This window comes from Mastacembelus armatus, chromosome 6 (assembly GCF_900324485.2).
Source record: "Mastacembelus armatus chromosome 6, fMasArm1.2, whole genome shotgun sequence".
NCBI lineage: Eukaryota > Metazoa > Chordata > Actinopteri > Synbranchiformes > Mastacembelidae > Mastacembelus > Mastacembelus armatus.
In genome coordinates this window covers 23,432,142-23,455,942 of record NC_046638.1, presented here as the reverse complement: position 1 = coordinate 23,455,942, position 23,801 = coordinate 23,432,142, and the positions used below count along the sequence as shown (strand labels likewise).

General features: G+C 40.7%; 1 protein-coding gene across 1 annotated transcript; it reads right to left on the bottom strand.

Moving 5' to 3' along the window:
• Nucleotides 1-1,081: 1,081 nt before the first annotated feature.
• Nucleotides 1,082-23,365, bottom strand: LOC113133522 (DENN domain-containing protein 5B-like). The gene is made up of 21 exons (XM_026312382.1): nt 23,068-23,365; nt 18,974-19,083; nt 17,892-18,606; nt 17,200-17,387; nt 15,527-16,027; nt 15,163-15,394; nt 13,866-14,016; nt 13,100-13,190; nt 12,901-13,020; nt 12,650-12,802; nt 12,404-12,482; nt 12,235-12,310; nt 10,191-10,319; nt 9,976-10,097; nt 5,555-5,700; nt 5,337-5,455; nt 4,744-4,928; nt 4,492-4,574; nt 3,830-3,956; nt 3,400-3,574; nt 1,082-2,380 (listed from the first exon to the last, which is right to left on the bottom strand). The coding sequence occupies exons 1-21, from the start codon at nt 23,174-23,176 to the stop codon at nt 2,197-2,199; spliced, it is 3,795 nt and encodes a 1,264-aa protein (XP_026168167.1). The 5' UTR covers nt 23,177-23,365; the 3' UTR covers nt 1,082-2,196.
• Between the last annotated feature and the right edge of the window lie 436 nt (nt 23,366-23,801).

Here is a 23,801-nt window from a genome sequence, read left to right as displayed (position 1 = left end):
GCTTGAAACAGTCTCCATCCAGTGGTCAGCTCCTGTTTTATTTATGTATTTGTTTGTTTGTTTTTCAGACGAACAGGGAACCAGTTATCAAACTGTCACGTGGCTGAAAATTAATTAGAAAACATTTAAAATATTTTTTTCATGCAAAATGCAAAACATAGTCTGCTTCCACATCCCCAAATGTGCAGATTTGTTGCTTGTCCTTTTCATTGTTTTTTTATTTTTAATAACTTTGTGTCACTCATGTGCTCTGGGTCATTATTGTCATAAGCATTTATTAGAGTTTTCTGAACCTGTACAAACCAAATACTGGGTAGATTAGTTGAGAAAATAATCAGAATCCAGAATGAAATAATTAGTTGCCGTCCTATAGCCAGTTGTCAAAAATAATCTCTACCTCAAATCAAATGTAAAATTCAGCTTTTACATCAATACATCAATTCAATTATATATATATCATGTCAGCCACATGGGAACTTTTACTTTTAATTATCATATAGTGCCTTTTTCTAGTTATACTTTTACTGAATACTTTCAGACTTGTATTGTAATGGGGCCTTTTTGCAGTGTAGGATAACTTTTATTTAAGTGAAGTAGTCTTAAATCTTAAACATTTAATGTAAACAAAAAGGTGGATAACACTAAACAACACCTATGGACCCTTTTATTTATAGATTGGTTACTGTTAGTACTTTTTTCTTTGCTTTCGTGTGCATATGTGAAATAAAAGATTGGATTTCAGTCTGGCAATATATTGAATCTTGAATCCAACTTAAATTTCCCTTTAGGGATTAGTAAAGTCAATCATATCTTATCTATACATACATACCTCTTTTATGTTAGTGTAATTCAATTGTTGGACAATTTGCATTTATGCGTTTCACTTTAAAAGTCAAATTCTTTGTAAATATTAAGTGCAACTATAGTCCTATTTATTAAATATGCAGTACACTGCAAATGACAATCACTTTTCTACACAAGAGTCTTTCAGATATCACAGATAAAAAAATGACCAAGACATGTTATGTCAATATTCATTTTAATCTTTAACACATTTAATAAATAAGTCATTATTGCTTTCTCTAATCTGTATTTAAATAATAATAGAGACTCGGTCATTCTGGGTTACCTAGTGCTTGCAGGACAGTGCAGGAGACAATACTTTCATAATAGTTCAGCTGTTAAATTAAATGCAACGTCAACATAATACCTAGTGTCATCACAGACCTGTGCTCTATTCATTGCCTGGTTTTGCACAGACAATTGAACAGTTTCAAAACAAACAGCTTAACTAATAATCCACATAAGGCGCAAAGTGTGTCCATAGTGGAAGCTACTGTTTAACACAGACACAAATAAGATGCCTTTATGCAGAAAATATGCCACATATTCATTACACCATAATAACAAGTGGGCACAATTCTATCAAAGATCTAATGAAGCAAATATTTACAGTGAGAAAGGGACAAAGCTTCCTGACAAAGTGGAAAAGACTAATTGAACTGACAACTGGGACACTAGTTTGGTTTCAGAGTTTCAACAATTGAGGATTTCATGAGCTCAACTCTAAGCAGTATGTGACCCCAAAGTCAAACAAACAATGAGGAAACAGGCCAGATGTTACACAGTATAAATAAGAGCATAATAATAGAACACGTAACATTATAGAAGATATCCAGAATGAACAATGGCAAGAAAATGTTTATTTAATAAGGCCTGAGTCCTGATATGTCAGATCACAACACACTAAGACATAAACAAAGTGATTTTGGCCATGCATGTGCTTAGTTCAAAATCCAAGTGCAAGCAATACAGCAGGAGAAGGGGAGTAAGTTGTTCTATGGTCAGGTACAAGTGTGAGCTGTGAAAATATGTAGATGTGGGATTATGAATGACTCTTTCTCTTCAAGGAAACAGAATTTCACAGTGTAAACAAGCATTGGAAAAATGTATTTCCTGAAGCAAATACAGTATGTAAGACATTTACATCAGTGAACAAGGCAATGTGTTTGGAATTTGATTTAACAGTGACATTATCATCTGGTCCACTTCGTTTTTTTATGATAAAGCCATATTTGCCAAGTGTCTGAATGTACTTCCTTTTTCTACAGATGGAAAGATGAATATTTGAACCCATCAGCACACGTGCAGTAGGTTACAGAGCAGCAGCTTGAACCCTGTGCTTATCTGGCAGGGTCAGAGGTCAACCCCTTTAACCAGCGCCATCTCCAGAGTGATGGTGAACTCATCGAGCGTGTGCAGGATGCGTGACAGGGAGTTTACAGCAGCACAGTCTCGCAGCAGGGCGTCTTCTTCATATGCTCGTGCTGTCAGGGGACACTCTGCCAGCAGGGGGAGCCACTGAGAGAGAAGCCGGTCCCTGCCAAAAAGAACAGGTGAAGGGGTTAATAATGGCTCAGTGAACACTTAATGAAGTTTGCTATTTAATTGAAGGAAAGCTGACTGACAGACAAAACTTTATTTTATCTCGACGCAGCTTTCAGCATTAAGTCTTAATTTTCCTGAATGTCCAGAAATGAATAAATGAAACATAAAAATACAGAAAACGTCACATGAAACAAACCCATTAACTGTGTACATCTTTACTTAATAGACCACAGAAATAATCTCAAAACACTGACTACCTAATTATTTTTACTGTCTACATACAGTTTCTTACTTGGACATTTCAACCACTTTGATTTAAGCTGTTATGTATTGAGTCTCATAGTAGTGTATAAACGACAAAATGAGAATTTCTCTGAAAGTGATGTCACAGTTATCTAACTGAAAAAATAACTACACTTTACATGTTTCTTTGATCAGCTTTGCTTGACCGGTCTTTTACTTTGTATGTCAGCCACCCATCAGGAATTTTTTCACATGGACAGTTTACAGAATTTAAGGAAAGCTGAAATATTAAGTAAAATCCTCAGTGGATTTGAAAACAAAATGTTTAGTGTGTGGTGGTGAACACTGTCACCTCACAGCAAGAATGTACTAGGTCAAATCTCACTCAACCCTGGGGCTTTTCTCTGTTTGCATGTTCTCCTTGAGTCTTTATGGCTTTTCCTCTGGGTACTCTGGTTTCCTCCCAGAGTCCAAAGACATGCAGTTTAGGGTTAGGATAATTGGTGACTCTAAATTGCCTGCAGGTATGAATGTCTTTGTCTCAGCCCCGTGTGAGACTGGTGATCTGTTCAGGCTATACCCTGCTTCTCACCCAGTGTCAGCTGGGATTAGCTCTAGACCACCATAACCCTGAATTATTTTACTACTTATGGAGCTTCTTATACTGGGACAATGACATACTACAAGAACAATAATCCTGGGGAGTTTCCTCCTCTCAGATGTACTATTTTGAGTCATGTTTGCTTTTTAAACATCATGACCACTCACCTGATTCCCAGGCAGACAAACAGCTGGAACTTGCCCTCTTTCCCAATGTTTCGTGGTGAGACATTGATGGTGTTGACGTAGTGGCACAGAGAGTCGCAAGGTGGCCCCTTCTTCAGGGTTGATCCCTGCAGGTCAGCCATCTGGTCATCTGTCTCCATGGAAACCACTGCCTTCTCTATGGAATAATGTTGGGGATACTTTGCATTAATAACATATTATTATTATTTTTATTATTACATGCATTACACTGATGGTAGCAAACGCTAGATGGATAGTGTAACACATCCCTAAATCTGCTACGCGAGTGATTCTCTGAAATGAATTTTCACTGCCACTAGATGGAGACAGGAAACATATGACAGAGAGAAGTAAAAGATTACTTGCAGTGTTAATTGGATGCTCATGATGAACTCACACTTACAGTACTTACCTATAAAGTCCCAAACAAACACATTCCTCTGGAAAAGACGGTTGGTTTTCAAGCCGTGGAGGAGGAACTTTTCCAAGGAAAGCACCAGACCTCCTTCACCACATAACAGGACTGTCAAGTTCCCCCTCTGGATGACAGAAATGGGAACAGAGAGGCACTTTAAGCAAGAGAGTCATCTTACATCCTCAATAAATCCACTCACATAACTGACAGAACACACTGCAGCTTTTTTCTTCTTAATTTTCCACAACAAAACACAATTTATCTATTTTTTAATTTAGAAAAGGTTCTTCTTTCATTTACTAAAAGGAAGTTAACAGACCAGAGCTGACACATCAAAGCCTGTGCAATAAAGATGTTATTACAATAAACTGGAGGCCTTTTTACAGATAAAGTAATGTAATCCATCAAGTCCCTGCAGCACTTTTAAATTGCTGCTGAGATGAGAGAGCGCCTTAGTCTGATACACAAATGAGTCACAGGCTGGAGAAGCTGGGGTAATGAACCATGCTGCAGATAAAAATAAAGCATGCAGGAGGTTGATAGTCTAACACATCACTGCAGAGATGCTCTTCTTTGCATTAATCTTTTCGCACTAAAAGCGTGAACACGTTATATGAATGAATCGAGGGGGACACACGCTTACCATTACAGTCACATACCTCTTGTTCGTGTTTGTGGAAATGTTTAACAAGGTTATTTGCTGCCTCCCTCATGTCCTCTTGTACTTCGACAGATAGAATTCCTGACAAGATAAAGACTAGTTACAAATAGAAACATGAGAATGAATGATGACAGACTCGAGGGGAGAGAACAGAGAGTTGATACTGGAGCAGAATCTGTTATTGTAATGAGCTTAACCAGCAACTAGGTCAGCTATTGTACTAAGTAATGTGTTCTTTGTCAGGACGTACTGCTTCGGCTGCCAAACGATCCCAGCACTGTCCGTATGCTCTGAGAAGGAGAGGCCAGCTCTGGAAGCGTCCCTGTCCCTCTTCCAGCATCCTCCTCTCCACCAGGTGACACCAGCTGTCCAATGAGAACTCTTTCCAAGCTGCCATCACCCACGCCTTTCCCCAGCCATCGTCCGCATGGGAACCTGACAGGAAAGAGGACACAACACTTCATTGCATAAACATAACAAAATGATTTATTACACAAGGACTTGGAATAGGTGGGGCCATCTGTTCTAATCAGCTAGTTTAGTGTGCTGAGTGCACGTAGTTTATTTTTCTAAATCATTACCTAACCACACTATTGGTAAGGGTATGTTTTAGCTTCCATACTATTAATCATAGTATTTATATTAGGAAAAAACAATTTCAGTGGATCTTTAGACTTATTTACTCCATCATAGGCTACAGCTGGATTCAGTTCAGATAATTTGTTATTACATACATTTGCAGAGATCTGAAACATGCATGTGTGGATGTATGTAGTTAGCTACTGTGTTTAGAAGTCACATCCAGTGGTCACTGATGAGACCAAGTGAGAAAATGAATCTTACTTGTAGGTGTGGCCAGTGATCTCATTGTACACCATGACACAGTCTATCAGACACTTGGCCAGCAAACCAGAATTCTCCTGCCCCAGCTGGAGAGTACTCAACCTGCCCAGGTTTTTGCACTGAAGGAGAAGCACAAATCACAGTGAGAACAGCTCTGCATGTGTCTCTGTTGGGGTGCATGCTGCTTTACATGTGTGATCTGAATGGGATAAACAAACCTGGAAAAAAATCTCTTGCGTATTCCTCTGCATCTGTATAACTCCTGAATCTCCGACTTCCCCTGACACACACACCCAGGGGTTAACTGTTGCCATCGCAATGCTCAGCTTCTTCATGGGTATAATAGCAACACGGTAGGGAATACCTGGAGAGACACAATTCAATTCAATTCAATTTTATTTGTATAGCTCCAAATCACAATACAAATCATCTCAAGGCACTTTACAAAAACTAAAAACAAAGAAAACCCAACAAATCCCTTATGAGCACTTGCTCCACAGCGACAGTGGAGAGGAAAAACTCCCTTTAATGGAAGAAAAAACCTCCAGCAGAACCAGGCTCAGTTTGGGCGGCCATCTGCCTCGACCGGTTGGGGTGAGTGGATAGAGGAGAGAGAAAAGAACAGCAACAATAAACAACAAATAGACACTGCAGGTTGGTGGGACCAGTAACTGCACATCAGCTATATACAGCTGCAGGACCAGGGACACCTGCAGAAGGTACAGAGAGAATAGAGAGAGAGGGGGAGAGAGCACAAACTAGGGGAGAGAGAGAGCACAAGGTTAGTAACATTCAATGGTGGAATATACATGTGAGGGGGGAGGAGAGGAAGAGAGGGGAGGGGAAGGGAGCGGAGGGTAGGGGAGCTCGGTGCACCGATGGTCCTCGGGCAGTCTAGGCCTATAGCAGCATAACTAAGGGATGGTTCAGGGTTACCTGAAGCCAGCCCTAACAATACGCTTTGTCAAAAAGGAAGGCTTTAAGTCTAGCCTTAAAAGTACAGAGTGTCTGCCTCCTGAACCCAGGCTGGGAGCTGGTTCCACAGGAGAGGAGCTTGATACCTAAAGGCTCTGCCTCCCATTCTGCTTTTGAGAACTCTGGAAACGACAAGTAGACCTGCACTCTGAGAGCGAAGTGGTCTATTGGGATAATATGGTACTATGAGGTCTTTAAGGTATAAAGGAGCTTGATCACGAAGGGATTTGTATGTGAGAAGAAGGATTTAAAATTCTATTCTATATTTTACAGGGAGCCAATGAAGAGAAGCCAATATAGGAGAAATATGATTTATCTTGCTAGTTCCTGTCAGGACTCTGGCTGCAGCATTCTGGATTAACTGGAGGCTTTTTATGGAGATACTGACACATCCAGATAGTAATGAGTTACAGTAATCTAGCCTTGAGGTAACAAATGCATGGACTAGTTTTTCTGCGTCATTTTGAGACAGGATGTTCCTAATTTTGACAATGTTGCGCAGGTGAAAGAATGCAGTTCTAGAGATTTGTTTTATGTGTGAGTTAAAGGACATGTCCTGGTCAAAAATAATTTTCACAGTAGAGCTGGAGGCCAGGGCTATGCCATGTAAAGTAGCTATAATTTTATAAAAGTTATTTCTGAGGTTTTTAGGCCCAAATACAATAACTTGTTTTCTCTGAATTTAAAAGTAGAAAGTTACTGGTCATCCAGGCCTTTATGTCAGTTAGACAGGCTTGAAGTCTGGTTAACTGGTTTGTGTTAACAGGTTTCACAGATAGATACAGCTGAGTGTCATCTGCATAGCAGTGGTAATTAATATTTTTAATAATAATACTAATAATTAATAATAATTAATTATTAATAATAGTAATAATAAATAATAAATAATTTAATAATACTTTTAATTAATTAAAAGTGCTTCCTAATGACATAGCCTAAAAGAAGCATGTACAGGGTGAACAGATTCGGTCCTAGCACAGAACCTTGTGGAACTCCATAACTAACTTTTGTGCATGTGGAAGGTTTATCATGGACATGAACAACCTGGAATCTGTCCGATAAATAGGATTGGAACCATTTTAATGCTGTTCCTCTGATACCAGTCACATGCTCCAATCTCTGTAATAAGATGTGGTCGACAGTGTCTAGGAGGACATTATCTGAGGCTAAGAGGAGATTGTAACAGTGCTGTTTCTGTACTATGATATGCTCAAAATCCTGATCTTCAAATAGTTCATTCCTGTGGAAGTGGTCTGATAGCTGCTTAGCAACAGCTTTTTCAAGGATTTTAGAAATAAACGGTAGGTTGGATATTGGTCAATAATTAGCCAAGACTCCTGGATCAAGACTAGGCTTTTTGAGTAAGGGTTTGATTACTGCAGTCTTAAAGGCCTATGGTACGTAGCCTGATACTAGAGATAAATTTACTAAGTCTAATAAAAATGAGTTAATTAATGGCAAGGTGTCTTTAAGCAGTCTAGTCGGGATGGGGTCCAAGAGACACAGTGATGATTTCGATGAAGCAACTACTGATGTAAATTCAGAGAGATCTATAGGAGAGAAGCAGTCTAAACATAACTGAGGTCTTACAGATGATTCAAGAGCTACTGTAGTAAAAGATTCATTTATTGCAGGTATAGGAAGCATCTGCTGAATTTTATCTCTAATAGTTGTGATTTTATTTGTAAAGAAACTCATAAATTCATCACTGCTGAGAGCTAAGGGAACACTGGGCTCAACAGAGCTGTGACTTTTTGTCAGCCTGGCTACAGTGCTGAAAAGAAACCTGGGATTGTTCTTATTTTCCTCTATTAGTGATGAATAGTATGCAGTTCTGGCTTTACGGAGAGCTTTTTTATATGTTAGTAGACTGTTTTTCCAGGCTAGAAAAATTTCCTCTAAGTTTGTGGAACGCCACTTCCTTTCCAGCCTTCGTGATGCCTGCTTTAAGGTACGAACATGTAAATTATACCATGGGGCTAGTCTTCTCTGAATCACTAACTTCTTTTTCAGAGGGGCTACAGAATCAAGCGTTTCACGCAGTGAGGTTACAGCGCTGTCAACAATATGATCAATTTGGTAGGGAGTAGGATTAAGGCAGCTGCCCTCCACTATGTTTATACTTGGCATAGATGCAAATAAAGATGGAATCATTTTCTTAAATTTATTAACAGCGTTGTCAGATAAACATCTGCTGTAGTGGAATTTTCTTCCAGACGCTGCATGATCCATCATTTTAAATTCAAAAGTTATTAAAGAATGATCTGACAAAACAGGATTTGGGGGAAAAATTATTAGATGTTCAATTTCGATGCCATAGGTCAGAACAAGATCAAGGGTGTGATTAAAACAGTGGGTGGGTTTATTAACGTTTTGAATGAAACCAATTGAATCTAATATAGAATTAAATGCAATGCTGAGGCTGTTATTTTCAACGTCTACATGAATGTTAAAATCTCCCACTATAATAACTTTATCTGATCTAAGCACTAAATCAGACAGGAAGTCAGGGAATTCAGTTAAAAACTCTGAGTAAGGAACAGGTGGACGGTACAAAATGACAAGTAGAACTGGTTTTTGTGTTTTCCAGTTTGGATGTGAGAGACTAAGAGTGAGGCTCTCAAATGAGTTATAACTGTTCTGAGGATGAAAGTTTAATAATAAGTTTGAGTGGAAGATTGCAGCTACTCCTCCACCTCGACCTGTGCTTCAAGGAACATGATAATTTTTGTGACTGAGGGGGGTTGATTCATTCAGACTGACATATTCATCCTGCTGTAACCAGGTTTCAGTAAGATAAAGTAGGTCAATTTGGTGATCAGTTATCAAATCATTTACTAACAGAGATTTAGATGAAAGAGACCTGATATTTAATAATCCACATCTGACTGTTCTGTTTTTCTGTTCAATAAGAGGAGTGGTCTTAATTTTTATAACTCCTTCTGTTAACAACCTTTATGACCTACCATAATCCACCAGAGCATACCTTTACATGCTGTAGTGCCATTTTGGGAGTATTTTAAAATGTTATACGTCAATACAACCCTCATACCCCCAATTCTAAGGATATGTACTAACTACATAAGCTACATACATAGTCTGCTAAAAAGGGCAATAAACCACAAAAAACAAAGAAAAAACATCTGTTTACACACATTTTTTTAAATAACGTGATGAAATATATGGAACGTAGGAAGTGCTGTAACCAGCAGATCAGATCTATAGTAGGTTTGCATTATAGTCGTTTTGTTGCGTGTGCATATTTATGAGATTTGTGCAAACTCATTTGAGGTAGGAAACAGCACTCTGGGACATGTTGAATGCATGATATAAAAGTGTAACTTCTCCGCTTTTATATGCAAAAAGAATTATTGCTCTATCTTACTTGGTTGCAATTATACAGGCATTTAAGAATAGATATGCCAGTGAGATTGTGGGCGCTCTTGCCGGTTTAGAAGAGTTAAAATGTCGAATCTTTCTAGCACTACTCAAAAGTAAATAAGAATGTCCATTTTTGGTTAGTTTTAATGAGCTACAGGAAGTTTGGGTTGGTATGGGTGTAGTAAAACACAACCAGAAGCAAAGTTTAATTTTTAATTCTTTACAGACCATTAAATTACCAGTAAAATGTAAAGCTTTTGTCGTTCAAGTTTATAGGACTCACTGATAGAGGTGAAGACCCGTGTAAAACAGAGGTAGTCCACAGTGTTGAGAGAAAGCAGGTGGAACAAAAACTGCTCCCTTTCTTCCTCACAGAGCAAGAATGCATGAGGTTTATATAACTGCCTGTCAGGGGAACAAGAAAGGAAAAAAGTCAGTCAAAGGTATGGGACTAATGAAACTAAAGAAATTCATTAACAGGACAACATGGATTCTGACCTGAGCAGCTCCTGGTTTGTAAGCAGGTCCTTAAGGTGTTGGGAAAGCATTTTCTTCTCCAGAGCCAGGTGGATCCAGGCTCGGGCCTGACCCACCTCAGACAAACCTTCACTCATGGTCTGTATAAACCTGTAGGACCAGCAGATAGATTAGCATGAGCAGCCAGAAGATCCTTTATTCATCTTTTTCCAATAACACTGTATTCCATGACTCATCTAGGTACAGTATTGTTCAAAATAATAGCAGTACAATGTGACTAACCAGAATAATCCAGGTTTTTAGTATATTTTTTATTGCTACATGGCAAACAAGGTACCAGTAGGTGCAGTAGATTCTCAGAAAACAAACAAGACCCAGCATTCATGATATGCACGCTCTTAAGGCTGTGCAACTGGGCAATTAGTTGAAAGGGCTGTGTTCAAAAAAAATAGCAGTGTCTGCTGTTGACTGTACAAACACCAAACTATTTTGTACAAATGTTTTTGTTTCTAGGATTTAGCAATCCTGTGAATCACTAAACTAATATTTAGTTGTATGACCACAGTTTTTTATAACTGCTTCACATCTGTGTGGCATGGAGTCAGCCAACTTGTGGCACCTTTCAGCTGTTATTCCACTCCATGATTCTTTAACAACATTCCACAATTCATTTACATTTCTTGGTTTTGCTTCAGAAACAACATTTTTGATATCACCCCACAAGTTTTCGATTGGATTAAGGTCCGGGGACTGGGCTGGCCGCTCCATAATATTCATTTTGTTGGTTTGGAACCAAGACTTTGCTCGTTTACTAGTGTGTTTGGGGTCATTGTCTTGTTGAAACAACCATTTCAAGGGCATGTCCTCTTCAGCATAAGGCAACATGACCTCTTCAAGTATTTTGATATATGCAAACTGATCCATGATCCCTGGTATGTGATAAATAGGCCCAACACCATAGTAGGAGAAACATGCCCATATCATGATGCTTGCACCACCATGCTTCACTGTCTTCACTGTGAAAAGTGGCTTGAATTCAGAGTTTGGGGGTGGTCTCACAAACTGTCTATGGCCCTTGGACCCAAAAAGAACAATTTTACTCTCATCAGTCCACAAAATGTTCCTCCATTTCTCTTTAGGCCAGTCGATGTGTTCTTTGGCAAATTGTAACCTCTTCTGCACATGCCTTGTTTTTAACAGAGGGACTTTCTGGGGGATTCTTGAAAATAGATTAGCTTCACACAGACGTCTTCTAACTGTCACAGTACTTACAGGTAACTCCAGACTGTCTTTGATCACCCTGGAGCTGATCATTGGCTGAGACTTTGCCATTCTGGTTATTCTTCGATCCATTTTGATGGTTGTCTTCCGGTTTCTTCCACGTCTCTCTGGTGTTGCCCTCCATTTTAAGGCATTGGAGATCATTTTAGCTGAACAGCCTATCATTTTGTGCACCTCTTTATAGGTTTTCCCCTCTCCAATCAACTTTTTAATCAAAGTACGCTGTTCTTCTGAACAATGTCTTGAACGACCCATTTACCTCAGGCTTTCAAATGCATGTTTAACAAGTGCTGGCTTCATCCTTAAATAGGGGCCACCTGATTCACACCTGTTTTTTCACAAAATTGATGACCTCACTGATTGAATGCCACACTGCTATTTTTTTTTGAACACAGCCCTTTCAACTAATTGCCCAGTTGCACAGCCTTAAGAGCGTGCATATCATGAATGCTGGGTCTTGTTTGTTTTCTGAGAATCTACTGCACCTACTGGTACCTTGTTTGCCATGTAGCAATAAAAAATATACTAAAAACCTGGATTATTCTGGTTAGTCACATTGTACTGCTATTATTTTGAACAATACTGTATTTCACTCATGGGCCAGAAAAGCCAAAGCATGTGGCCAAGATATACTGGCTCAGAACAGAGCAAAATGCAGGAGATCAATGTGTAGGATAGCATTATCTAAAACTCACCCTAAAATATCTGCTGTGTAAAAGAGGAAGCATCATTTAGCTCAACAGAAATTTTTCATAAACATCAAAATAGGTTGGGCTCTCGTTACCTCATGTCCTGTAGTAAGGATCCTCTCAGGAGCAGAGCACCATCTTCAAGTGTTCTCTGGTTCAAAGTGTTAGAGCCTAAACAGGCAGCAAATTCAACACCAATGGTCAGCCAACTCTTAGCTCAGTGCTCTACACATGAAAAACAAAACACTAGGGTCACGCTCTGACCTGGTGACTCAGCCGGTACCTCTGTCTTCCCCTGGGCAGCCTGGTAGTGGAGCAGATGGGACCAGAGTGCAGACTTCCCCTATTAAGAATAAACACATTTGTCAATATTCAACCTCTTCATGCTGTTGTTTCTGTACTCGAGTGCATGATGTGAATTTGTTCACATGAGGACAGACAGGTCCGATGTTTTTGTAGGTCATCTGAGCTCATGAGCCATGTTAAATTAGAAGTTTGTGTGTGTCTGACCTGTTTCAGCTGCAGACCATGGCCCCAGGTCCTCTCCAGTAGGTCACATAAACCATGAATGAGTGTGTTTTCCTGCAGGCCTGTGATGTTGGCTTCTCCCTGACCCACTTCTGCACTCTCCTTCCCCATCCTCTCCATCAACATCCGTTTGGTCTAAAAAGCCGGAGAATATTTTTCGGCATTAACCGTAAATAATTATTTAAGAAAGCAGTGACAGAGGTGTCTGCATTACATGCAGCAAGAGCTCTCACCTTCAGACGACACTCACTCAGTAGCTCGTCAACAAACTCTCGGTGAGTCTGAGTGATGATTTGAGGCGATGGGTCGAGTAGCTTAGACTGACAAAGGTTCTTCCTCACAAAAGTGTGCTTCTGTTAATAAATATAAAAGGTAATGAATCAAACATGAGCCTCCGATGATGGTGTTTGTGTTTTTACCCATGAGAATTACCTGTCTCAGGTCATTGTCTGCTCCTGAGTGATCAGTCACTGTTGATCTCTTGGATTTGGTCCTGCGTGATGCCATCACACGATTGGACCACCTGTCCACCCACACAACATAACAAAATTAAAGGCACAATTTCAACTGTGCGTGCATTACAATCACAGTGTATTTTTCAATAGATGAGTGATATTCTAACACAGTGGCTTTAGTTTGTTTTGTCTGCTCAGAAGTTTGTTTCACATTGCACACTGCACTGCATATCAAAATTACCTACATAACATAGATACTGTTATAATCTTTAGATAGATAGATACTTTATTCATCCCCCATCGGGGAAATTTGGATTTTCCAGCAGTTCTTACATTTACTTCAACATAGAAATTTCACTATACAATATAATAAACAGATAAAGGCACCCAGTCAATAACATAACATAAATATCAACAATTACTATAAAAAAGTCTAATATTTAATAATAATAATAAATAAATAATATTTATATAATTTATTATGATAAAACATCACCATTATACCAGCCTGTAAATTTGTTTAAATACATACAGTATATATATATATATATATATATATATGTTTCTAAATATTCATGGTTATCATGGCTACCCATTAATATATAGTTATATAGAAGGATGAGACCCTGTGTACAAAGGCCCAGACCAAGTGAACTCCCACTGGAGGAATATCCACTTGGAGAAGCTTTGGAATCAATGTTCTAACATTTTCTCACTGAATAACAGCAGACGCAGACGCTCACTTGTTGGTGTTTTGTCCCTGTGCAAGCACATCGGCCTGCAGTTTAGGAAAGTAGCCTGGATGGTGACGACCCTGGCCAATTCTCATATCCAGCAGGTGGGGATGTATGGCTGTGTGGTCGGCCCTCAGCAGTCTGCGCTCAGCGGCCTGGGCTGTAGTGACAGACACATACAGTGAGTTTGATTCAACACAGATATCTGCTGCAGTTAAAATGAGGCCTGATGATGAGTCATGAAAGTGATGATGAAGACATTTCCCAGTAGGATGTGTTTCATGATTAATAACAACTCTGGCACAAATAGCCGGTTTCGTTGCAAGGAAACACAGGAAGACACAGTATGAGACAAAGCAGACACACTGCAACTGATATGGTGGAAAACAAGAAGCAGTCAATATGAATAATGATGCAGGTAGATGAGTAGTGCATTTTCTGCAGTGGGTTGGCAGCACGTCATAGAAGGTTTAAAACAGTTTTCACAGGACACAGAGCCCTGTCCTCTGCTCCCCTCACCATATCCTTTAATTCACCCCTCAATAATTCCCTAATTCTACACATCCTTCCCCTCATATCATTCTCTAATCCACTCCTTTGTTTTTATCACATTATGTGATTTTATTTTGAGAATGTTTCCATCAGTTATAATTTACATAGTTAAATGCTCTGGTCCAGACACCCCAAAAGAAAAACAGTTCTTGCTGGAAGGCAATAATCAGCATAAACCCAAACAGATGGCAACAGATTTGTAGTCTGGCATCCACTTTGGTCACACCATTCAAATCTAATCACCAGTTGGGGTTTCAAAGGAAACTGGTGAAACAGTCAAGTGTTATTCTTGATTTAACATTAAAATGTATAAAAATGTTCATAAAACGAATCTCTCAGTATATCACAGTTACATTTTAGTCTAATTTACATGAAAATCTATAGAAATTAAGTAATATATGTATATTGGTAGGGCAGCATGGTGGTTTAGTGGTTAGCATTGTTGTTGATTGGTTACCCTATGTGGCCCTGTGATGGACTGGTGACCTGTCCAGGGTGGACCCCTGACTTTCACCCAAAGAGAGCTGGGATAGGCTCCAGCAGATCCCTGTGACCCTGGTTAGTACTAAGGGGGTATAGATGATGGATGGATGGATATATCCTAATGATAAATGCTGGAGCAGAAATGGTTTAAAATTCTTTAACCCTGTGTTTGAACTTTAGAAATACACTATATTATATTTAATGTTGTAACAGCCTGCATGTCATAATACTTTACTTCATCCTCTTTCGATCATGAGCATCTCCTCAGTACCTGACTCAAAGAGTGTGGTGCATTTCCTGTAGCGACAGTTACAGGAGTCATTGTCATCTGGGTCATACAGTCGCTCTCTCTCCAGGCGGTTGTCAAACAGCTGCTGCAGTGGCTCTCTGTCTGCCCAGCGAGATATTACTTTTCCCTCCACAAAAGAAGAAAACATGGATGTCTCCAGGAATCGGGACAAGAAGCGCAAGTAGGGTGCAGGCTGAACTGAGAGGAAGGAAACCTGAAACATTTAAAAGGATCAATATTTATCATTTTATTGTCACAATCAAAAGCACACAGAAATGTAATTTCAACATATATGGAAACAACAGGAAATAAAAAGATGTTTGTGGACTGAAATCTACTAAGTTACCTTGTCAAAGTTGAATGTCCCCTCTCGATTGCTCAGCCAGGAGTCTAAATCTAGAGCACTGTGGATGACAAACTCCTCATACCTGCCAAATATGGCAGCAAAACGTCCAGCAAACACTTCTCTTAGCTGAATGTTCAACTTCGCAGCCTTCAGCTCTTCCTCCTCCTCTTCAAACACGTTTCCCAGTGTTTTCCTGCCCTCTGATGTTTTCCCCCCTTCACACCTCTGAGCCAGAGCCTGCAGCCTCTCCAGCACCGCCAGCTCCTCACCTCCAAGGTTCCCGTTCCTTCTGTCCTCCATCAAATCCTCCAGCACCAGGCTGCTCAGGCGAAGGGAGGTAGTGGTGGTGGGTTTGGTGATCCCACCGCCCTGTGGAGGGAGCCCAAAACGCAGCAGAATCTCACTCAGTTCCTGGATGAGCTCGGTCTGGTCTGGAAACACAGGAAGGTCCTCTGGAGCTTCAACACAGTGGTTGTCGATATCCACAAAACACAGGTTGGCCTGTGCATGAGAGACATAACACTTTCCAGCTTGCTCCTCTGTCAGATAATCATAATAACCAGTCAGAACCTACACTCTTATTCATCTCATGCAGACAAAGTGGCTGAGCTTTAGCAGCAGAGATCAAGATTTACATTTCATTAATAGATTCTTTTCACTGTGAGAAGCCCTCAGGACACTGGCATGTGAAGGATTATCTAATGTTTACTCTTATCACTATAACAAAAGAACCTGGGGAAACACACAGCATCAAGATTTCACAAAGGTTTTTTGTGACACCTGTGCAAAAAACTCTGCCCGTGAAGCATCTGAGAATTTTGTGAACAAAATTTTGTGGATTTAAGATGGACACTCATTTAAAAGAACTGCCTGTGTCAGCAGCAGTGAAGCACAGCTCAGTCAGCAGTTACACGACTTTCAGTTCTGACCTCAGGTAGCCAGTTTACGGCCTCGGGGGAAGAAGAGACGTGCCGTGGATTGTACAGGACCAGGACCTGCCTTGCTTTATCCTGATACTCAGTCGTCACTTCTCAGTTCACGACCTTTCTATCATCAAAGATCAGCTTAAACAAACATATCTTATTCCCTCAGATTGTTTCCCAGTTTGTCAATTTGTGATGCATGGAGCAGATCCTTTATTTTGAAAAACACAAAACAATCCACACTCTAGGTTTTTTTTAACATCTCATTAATATTAAGGATGACTGCTTTACTTAGCCAATAATACATGTCTTTCCCAATTCCTTCATATCACATAGCACAAAAATAAGTAATTTTCATTCATTATTCAGCCAGTCCCATTATTATGGCTCTAGCATGCTCTGCATTTTCACTTTCATCCCCGAAGCTGCCTTTCTGTTGGCTCTTTTCTGGGGCAAAGTGACTTCAAAGAGGCGTCAGTGAGATATTCATGCAGCATAAAGTGATTTCAGATGCAGAACTGGGGTCAGCTCTGAGGAAATGCATGGTCTCAGTTCAACAAGCTGGAGGCAGAGAGCAAATTGTCATGCAAGCAGAACAGAGCCTTTCAGCATGTGGCTGTAAGAATGTTTTGCTTTTCCATGGCATGTAAAAGATCCTTTTGTGTTAATGTGTACTGAAAAGTCTGACCTGCACATATTAAGCTACAGACGAATTTCACACAATAGCTCCTTGTTCAGTGAGTGCTGTACCTCGTGTGGTAGGTGGAGAGAGGATCGCTGAGCTCCATCCCTGTGCTGGATACCCATCAGGAAGGGCACAGGGGCATCCAGGAGGTGGTGTAACGGTGCAGACACAATGGGCAGGTAGATGTGTTGCCACTGAAATGGGAACAGCAAAGTGGTGATGCCCTCTGCCACCGTCATCAAACGCTGGTAGTCTGAGGAGCAGAGAGTATGAAAGAATCACCCATGAGTCCCATCAATGTAATTAAGCTGTTTTACATTAATTGCTTATAAAACCTTTAATTCATATTCCTGTTTACATGCTACAGTGCACAACTCAGTTAACGACTGTAGACACCCCACACTCATTAAAGTCACCACATCTGAATTTCTCTCCAGTACTTCACCACAAAGCCCGTCTCTCATGTTGTGACTTTAGATTACCCACGGCTAACTTAATGTGGGAAAATTCGTTATTATGTTTTGTTGTATCCCCGTGACCCTGAGCCAGGAAAAGCGGGTATAGAAAATGGATGGATGGATGTTTTGTTGTACCTCATGGAACTCTATTGTCCATTTGTATTTCAAAAACTTGGGGGATGGTTTATTTGGCTTATTTTATTAACATCGATATTCCTATTTCAATTCTGCTTACTTTGACAAAAATCTACTTCATATAAAAAAGCTTGTTTTTGAATGTTATTTTGAAAATTACTTACCATGAGAGTAAAGCAGGACTTGTGTCTCCAGAAGTGCACAGGTAAGAAGTTGCACCATATTGTCCACACCCAGCAGGGAGAAAGCTTCTCCAAGTGGATATTCCCCCAGTGGGAGTTCACTTGGTCCGGGCCGTTGGCACACAATGGGTCCCTGCACCCCGTGGAACCTCAGTGACCTGCCCGGTGGAGGCAAGGGCACCTCGTACAGGATGTTGTGTATGTAGCTCTCTAGGGGGAGGGGTGGGGCTGTGTGGGACGTCACAGCCTGGTGCAGCTGAGACAGAAACCGTCGTGAGGCTTGAAGAAAAGGAAGGGGCGTGAGGAGGCAGATGGCTTTAGACACGTACAGGGTGTCCCGTGCTGGATCAAAGGAGCCGGTGCAGCCAAGGCAACCAGAAACCCCGGCCAGGGACTCAGCATCTGACTCATCCAGGCTGCTCACTAGGGAGTCCATGCTGGAGGTGGAGGGTGAAGAGGCAGACGAAGATGATGAAGAAGGAGAGGAGGCCGAAGAGGAGGAGTGGTGCTCGACATGGTGCATCTGATAGAGAGTCTGCATGGCAGTGATGATCTGAGCACTTGTCACCTCCTCATAGAAGGTGTGAACAAAGCCATAGGAACGTGTACCATCGTCAAAAGAAATCGTAAATGAGTGGAACTGAGGATCGAGACTATTTGCCTGAGTGTGGAAGGACAGACCTCTCGGCATACAGAGCTGAAAGACAGCAGTGAAGAATGAAGAGAAGATTAAAACAGAATAAAGTGTCAAAAACTTTTCAGACAATGTAAATTAAACCATAAAGACTATCATGGGCAGTTGAAAATTCTGTGCCGAGTCTTGGGAACATCAACAATGTTGTACAAGACAACAACCTGGGCTTGATGTTGTTCTAGAAATTGTACAGAGCACAAAAACTGCTGTATTTTAAATATTAATTTAAATATTAAATAACTATAAAATGTGTTAATATGATATATGACTGATTACCCCTAACAACTATTTGTTCCATGTTATATTTTTCTTGATCTGAAAAGCCAGTAAAACAGTATTAAAATCTGATCAGTAAGATCCAGAAACTCACCATATTGACAGCATCTTTATTGAAGGGGCTCCTGTCTGTGTTTTCAGGGTAGTGCACCAGAACCTTTGACTTAAAAGACCGTCGAATGGGGCTCTGCTCAAAGCTTTCACCTGAAAGAGACGGGGACGCTGTCAGAGCAACAAAGAATTTATAACAAGATGGGAAGGATTGGACAAAATCATAGCAGCGTTGGTTTGGAAACAAAGGCTCGGTCAAGAGAACCTTGTCTAACACGGACTAAAAAAATGTAATCTGTGGTCAATGGCAAGGACCATTCTGCAGCAAAAAAGGAATTTTTTTTCAGGGGTTATGTAACTCAATTCATTACCACTGGGACAGAGCCTCATCTGGCAGGACTGAATTTGTAGTGTACACATGAAATCACTATTATATATTCCTACATTCACAGTGCACATTTTTGGTGCATTGCCAGATCTGGCTCAGGTTTCTCCTCTCTTCAGTGTCAGCTCCTGCTAACATACACAGTGCTGTCTATGTGAACGCTGAGTGGTTGAAGAAGAGCTGCTGAAAAAGAGCAGGGAGTAGAAATAAACTCAGTGTGTGTGATTCCGTGTGTGTAAACGACTGACAGTAGTGAATGAGGCGCTTTCATTATTCATCCACTTCCTGAAGGGATGCCCTCTTCACTGCATTCGCCATTTCACTAATCCACTGTGAAATCTCCGAGTTCATTTTCAGCTTTAACTGACATCACTGCATTGCAACAAGAACAAAAAATACCTGCAATAGCAAAGGAAGCGTCAAAGCTTTTCTCAGCTTTGACGCACCCATTCAGCATTCAGGGACATCGACCTCACCTGCCTACAGGATGACGCACAGGACCACCAGAGAGGAAACTGTGCCACAGGCGGAGAGAGGACAGACACCACTTCAGATGAAGCTGAGTCAGACTGCTGAGTGAGGGACAGAAGCTAATGGATCAGTAGAAATGACAAGAGGGTGTTTTTAGCTAAAGACACAAATTAGTGTTGGCACTGAAAAGCAGAATCGAGTCTCGCAGAAGGACCCCTTAGTTTCCATGGCAGCCACTTCCGCCGTGGCCTTGCCTTAAAGATACAGCTCTCAGACAGAGATCGTCAGCAGTCACGTCACCCAGAGCCCTATCAGCTGACTCAAATAAAATCCTGTTCCTCCTGACACGAGATCCCACCAAAGATACAGACTCTCTTTTTGTTTGTGTTCACACAACAGAGTGAGAGGGAGGTTTGTTTAACTGTCTGAATAAATGCATAAGTGCCAGTTTCAGTAAGGCTGTATTTAGCATGTTTCCTCCTCTTACCATGGCGTACACACACGCACAAGAAAATGTGTTGAACACGTCAATGATATGTCAGGAAGTAGTGACAAAAGCCCATCACAATTAATAACTTAAAACCCATGACAGTGTCTTCAAATTACTTGTTTTGTCTAATCAGTGGTTCAAAAACCCAAAATATATTAAACTCATGGATGGACTAGGGGACCACAGGCCCCTGGGCACAGGCATATAAAAGGCCCTTACCTACACTCCTGTGAACAAGACCGCATCACTTTTAGTCCGTTTTCTTGGGGGTTTTTTTTTCTCAGGTTTTACTCATTTTACATTTACATTACTCATTACATTCCATTTGTTTTAATTGTTTTGTGTTTTATTTGGTCATTTTTCATATTTTTTAGTAGTTTCTCTGTTGTTGGTGATGTTTTGTGTTAATTTTAGTCATTTTGTATAAATTTGCATCTATTTTTTGCAGACATTTTGTTGTCATTTGTTTGACTTTCTAACTGGAAGGCTAACAGTCACTTCATAGTTCTGTCGTCTAGGGGCCCCAGTAGACCTGTTCAGTAGTCCATCCACAATTAAAACTACTGTCACATAAGACAAAGAAAATCCCTGTAAGTTAGACGCTGAAACTGTTCAATGTTTGGTGCAGGATTACTTGCAACTGCAGATTATTTCTGCCCCCAAGCAGTTTCAGGCTTAATCTTCAATACTTTAAAGTCCTTATCACTGTAACTGTATTGTCAATATTGTCGATGTTTCTGGAAGACAACCAAGGGTGTCAAATCCATTACAAGGTTCAAACACGCATCACAAAGATTTATGGCCCCTAAAACAGGAGCACTTCATCAGTGATGACTAAACACTCACAAAGCAAGACATCTGTCATGTTCACTAACTCTATTACTCCCCATTCATCACATCATTACATGAGGGCCCATATAAAAAATGAAAAGAGATTAAAATGACAAGCAAATGTCATCTGGCATTTGACTGATGAGGAATTATTCCTTTATGGCTCAAACAGTTTCACTCATGATGCCTGTCCACTGAAAGAGAGTCACAGTAAAAGAAACAGCATATTCTGCTGTTTTTCTAATTGCTGAAAATAAAATATCCAAGTGCCGAGTGCCTAAAAATAAAATTCATGGTTCAGCATCAAAAAGCAGCTCTGAAACGTTCAGACAGGGAGTCCTCCCCCTCCCCCTGATGTCGTCGCTCTGTGACAGCCCTCTGACCTGAACGGGCACTGAAGCCTCAGCCATTGAGCATTCCAACAGACAACGTCATGTGAAATTTGATCAGGCTGCAGAAAACACAGGGGCCTCTATTGAGAAGCCAACAAGAAAAGACTGTCTCACTCTAGACAATCCACCAATTACACACACACATGCATGGAAACAGATCATGTACAACTCCATCTAAACACTTGTAGTTTTAGTGTAAATATCTTACTTGACTGCAGCTTGTGGAACATGTATGTACAGGCAGATCTCTTAGAAGAAGCAGAGCCCCCTGCTGCAGTGGGTCTGAGATTACTTGCTGTTATATAAGCAGATTGGCAGAGCTCAGATACACTATAGCTGGTTTTGCTGTCAGTCGCTGTAGGGAGCCAGACACTAAACACCGCATTGGTTAGTTAGAGGACTAAATAATCTGCAGCAGAGACATTTGTTCCAACACAATAAAGCGCTGAGCTCTTCCATACAAACTGCCTACAGCATCTTTGCCCTGACAAGTTGCTCTACAACACTATGATACAGGGTGTGACTATTGTTTGTACTGCCCGATTCAAACCTGGATGTGACGCTCAAGGTGCTGCGTGGTCTCGTCTCCTCGCAGAGACACAGGTGCAGACTCAGCAGGGCACATGCAGACATCACAGCAGACTCCTGGGTGAATCTGTGCTCAGCTCATTGAGCTGAGTGTCAGCAACTGAGCGTGGAAGAAACAGACATAGCTACCACAAATAAACCACCATGATGAGGCGCCGACACAAGGCAGCATCACTGCGGCTGTGCTCACTATAGCAACCCCGACATCTACCACTACCACAGCAGCCATTTCCTGTGACTTCCTGCACGACCTGGCTGCTATGTAAAAGAACAGAGGGACCATCTGAAATAAGGGATAACACAACAACACACAGAGATTCTCGTTGCTTTGAAAGAATGATGTGATGTGGGCACACACAGCCCTGTGTTAATGAATTAGCATCTGGATGTTCCAGCTTCACTATGATGCTGTTGTCCTCTGTGCAGCCTTTTCTCTGCTATGCTCTTCATCCAGGTGTAGCAGTGGATGACTTGCAGAAACCAATAAAGCTTTAAAATCACTTGACTGACATTAAGGTCTTGAAAATATGATTCAACACAGTGGACAGAGTTGTAATGTGATTCCCCCCAGCAGGTGTGACATAAAATACCAAGACTATGGGATAATACAGCAGAATTGTCCATTTAAATTCACCCAAGTTGCTTCATTTTAATAGTAAAATAATCGTTCTCTTGGATTTGTTTTGATTTCAAACCCTCAAAAACGGAGGGTTTTTAGCATTTCAGCATTTTAAAAACATTCTGCCAACATGCAGTCGCATTGTGATTAAATCTATTTCAAATAAAATCTTATTGTACAAAATAATGTTTTCAAAAGGTGGAGAAATCCAATCAAAATAAAGGGATGTCACCTCAGCACCAAAAAGCCCACATGAAACTGGTAGATCTGAATAAAGATGAAGAATGCGACGAAATTTAATCTCGGTTGTGTGTTATTTATCAGTGAGGCTTAGTTTCTTCCATTTTTGTTGATCATCTACCTGCTCCGTCGTCCAGCTCCAGGCCCGTCTCCGTGTCCACTCCACACACAACAAAATAGTGGGCGAAACGGCAAGAAGCCGATCCCGTAGCCGCCGCAGTCCCGCTCATCCTCGTCGAGTTTGCTGTGTGAGAGCTCGGTTTATTTCTGCTGAACGTCGGGGATGTTCATAGCGCATGGAGCTACTCCAAAACCATGTCCGCTCCCACGGTGCTTTTCTGACCCGTGCGCTGCGTCCTACTCGCCAGTGCGCACTCACTGATCCGCGGTCCGACTGCGATGGAGCACAAGATGATCCAGTGATGGTTGTCTCGTTTGTTCAGAGGGGGAGGAGGCTGTGTGTACTTCTGGCAGGGTGGGAGTGTTGGAAACAAAGACCCAAACGCATCAGCATCGCAGCTGAATCAGCCGCATTTTAAAGGGTGTTGTCGAAATTCGTCACTCATCAGACCATTTTATTTATTTAAGGCGTTTGATATCAGTATATCAGGGAATGCATATCTCATAGATCATTATATATATTTCATTTTAATATGATTAAATTTAGGTCACAGGGCAGGTTTATATGAAGGACAGAAATAATAAAGGAAAGAGTAAATTGAAAATTAGAAACCTCTTTAAATAAAATAATAAAACAACAGTGGTCTGATAGAAATAATATAAGTACATAGATAAACAATAAATGCTTAAAGGAGCAGTTCATCAAAATACTTATCAAGCTTAGTTTACTTGGCA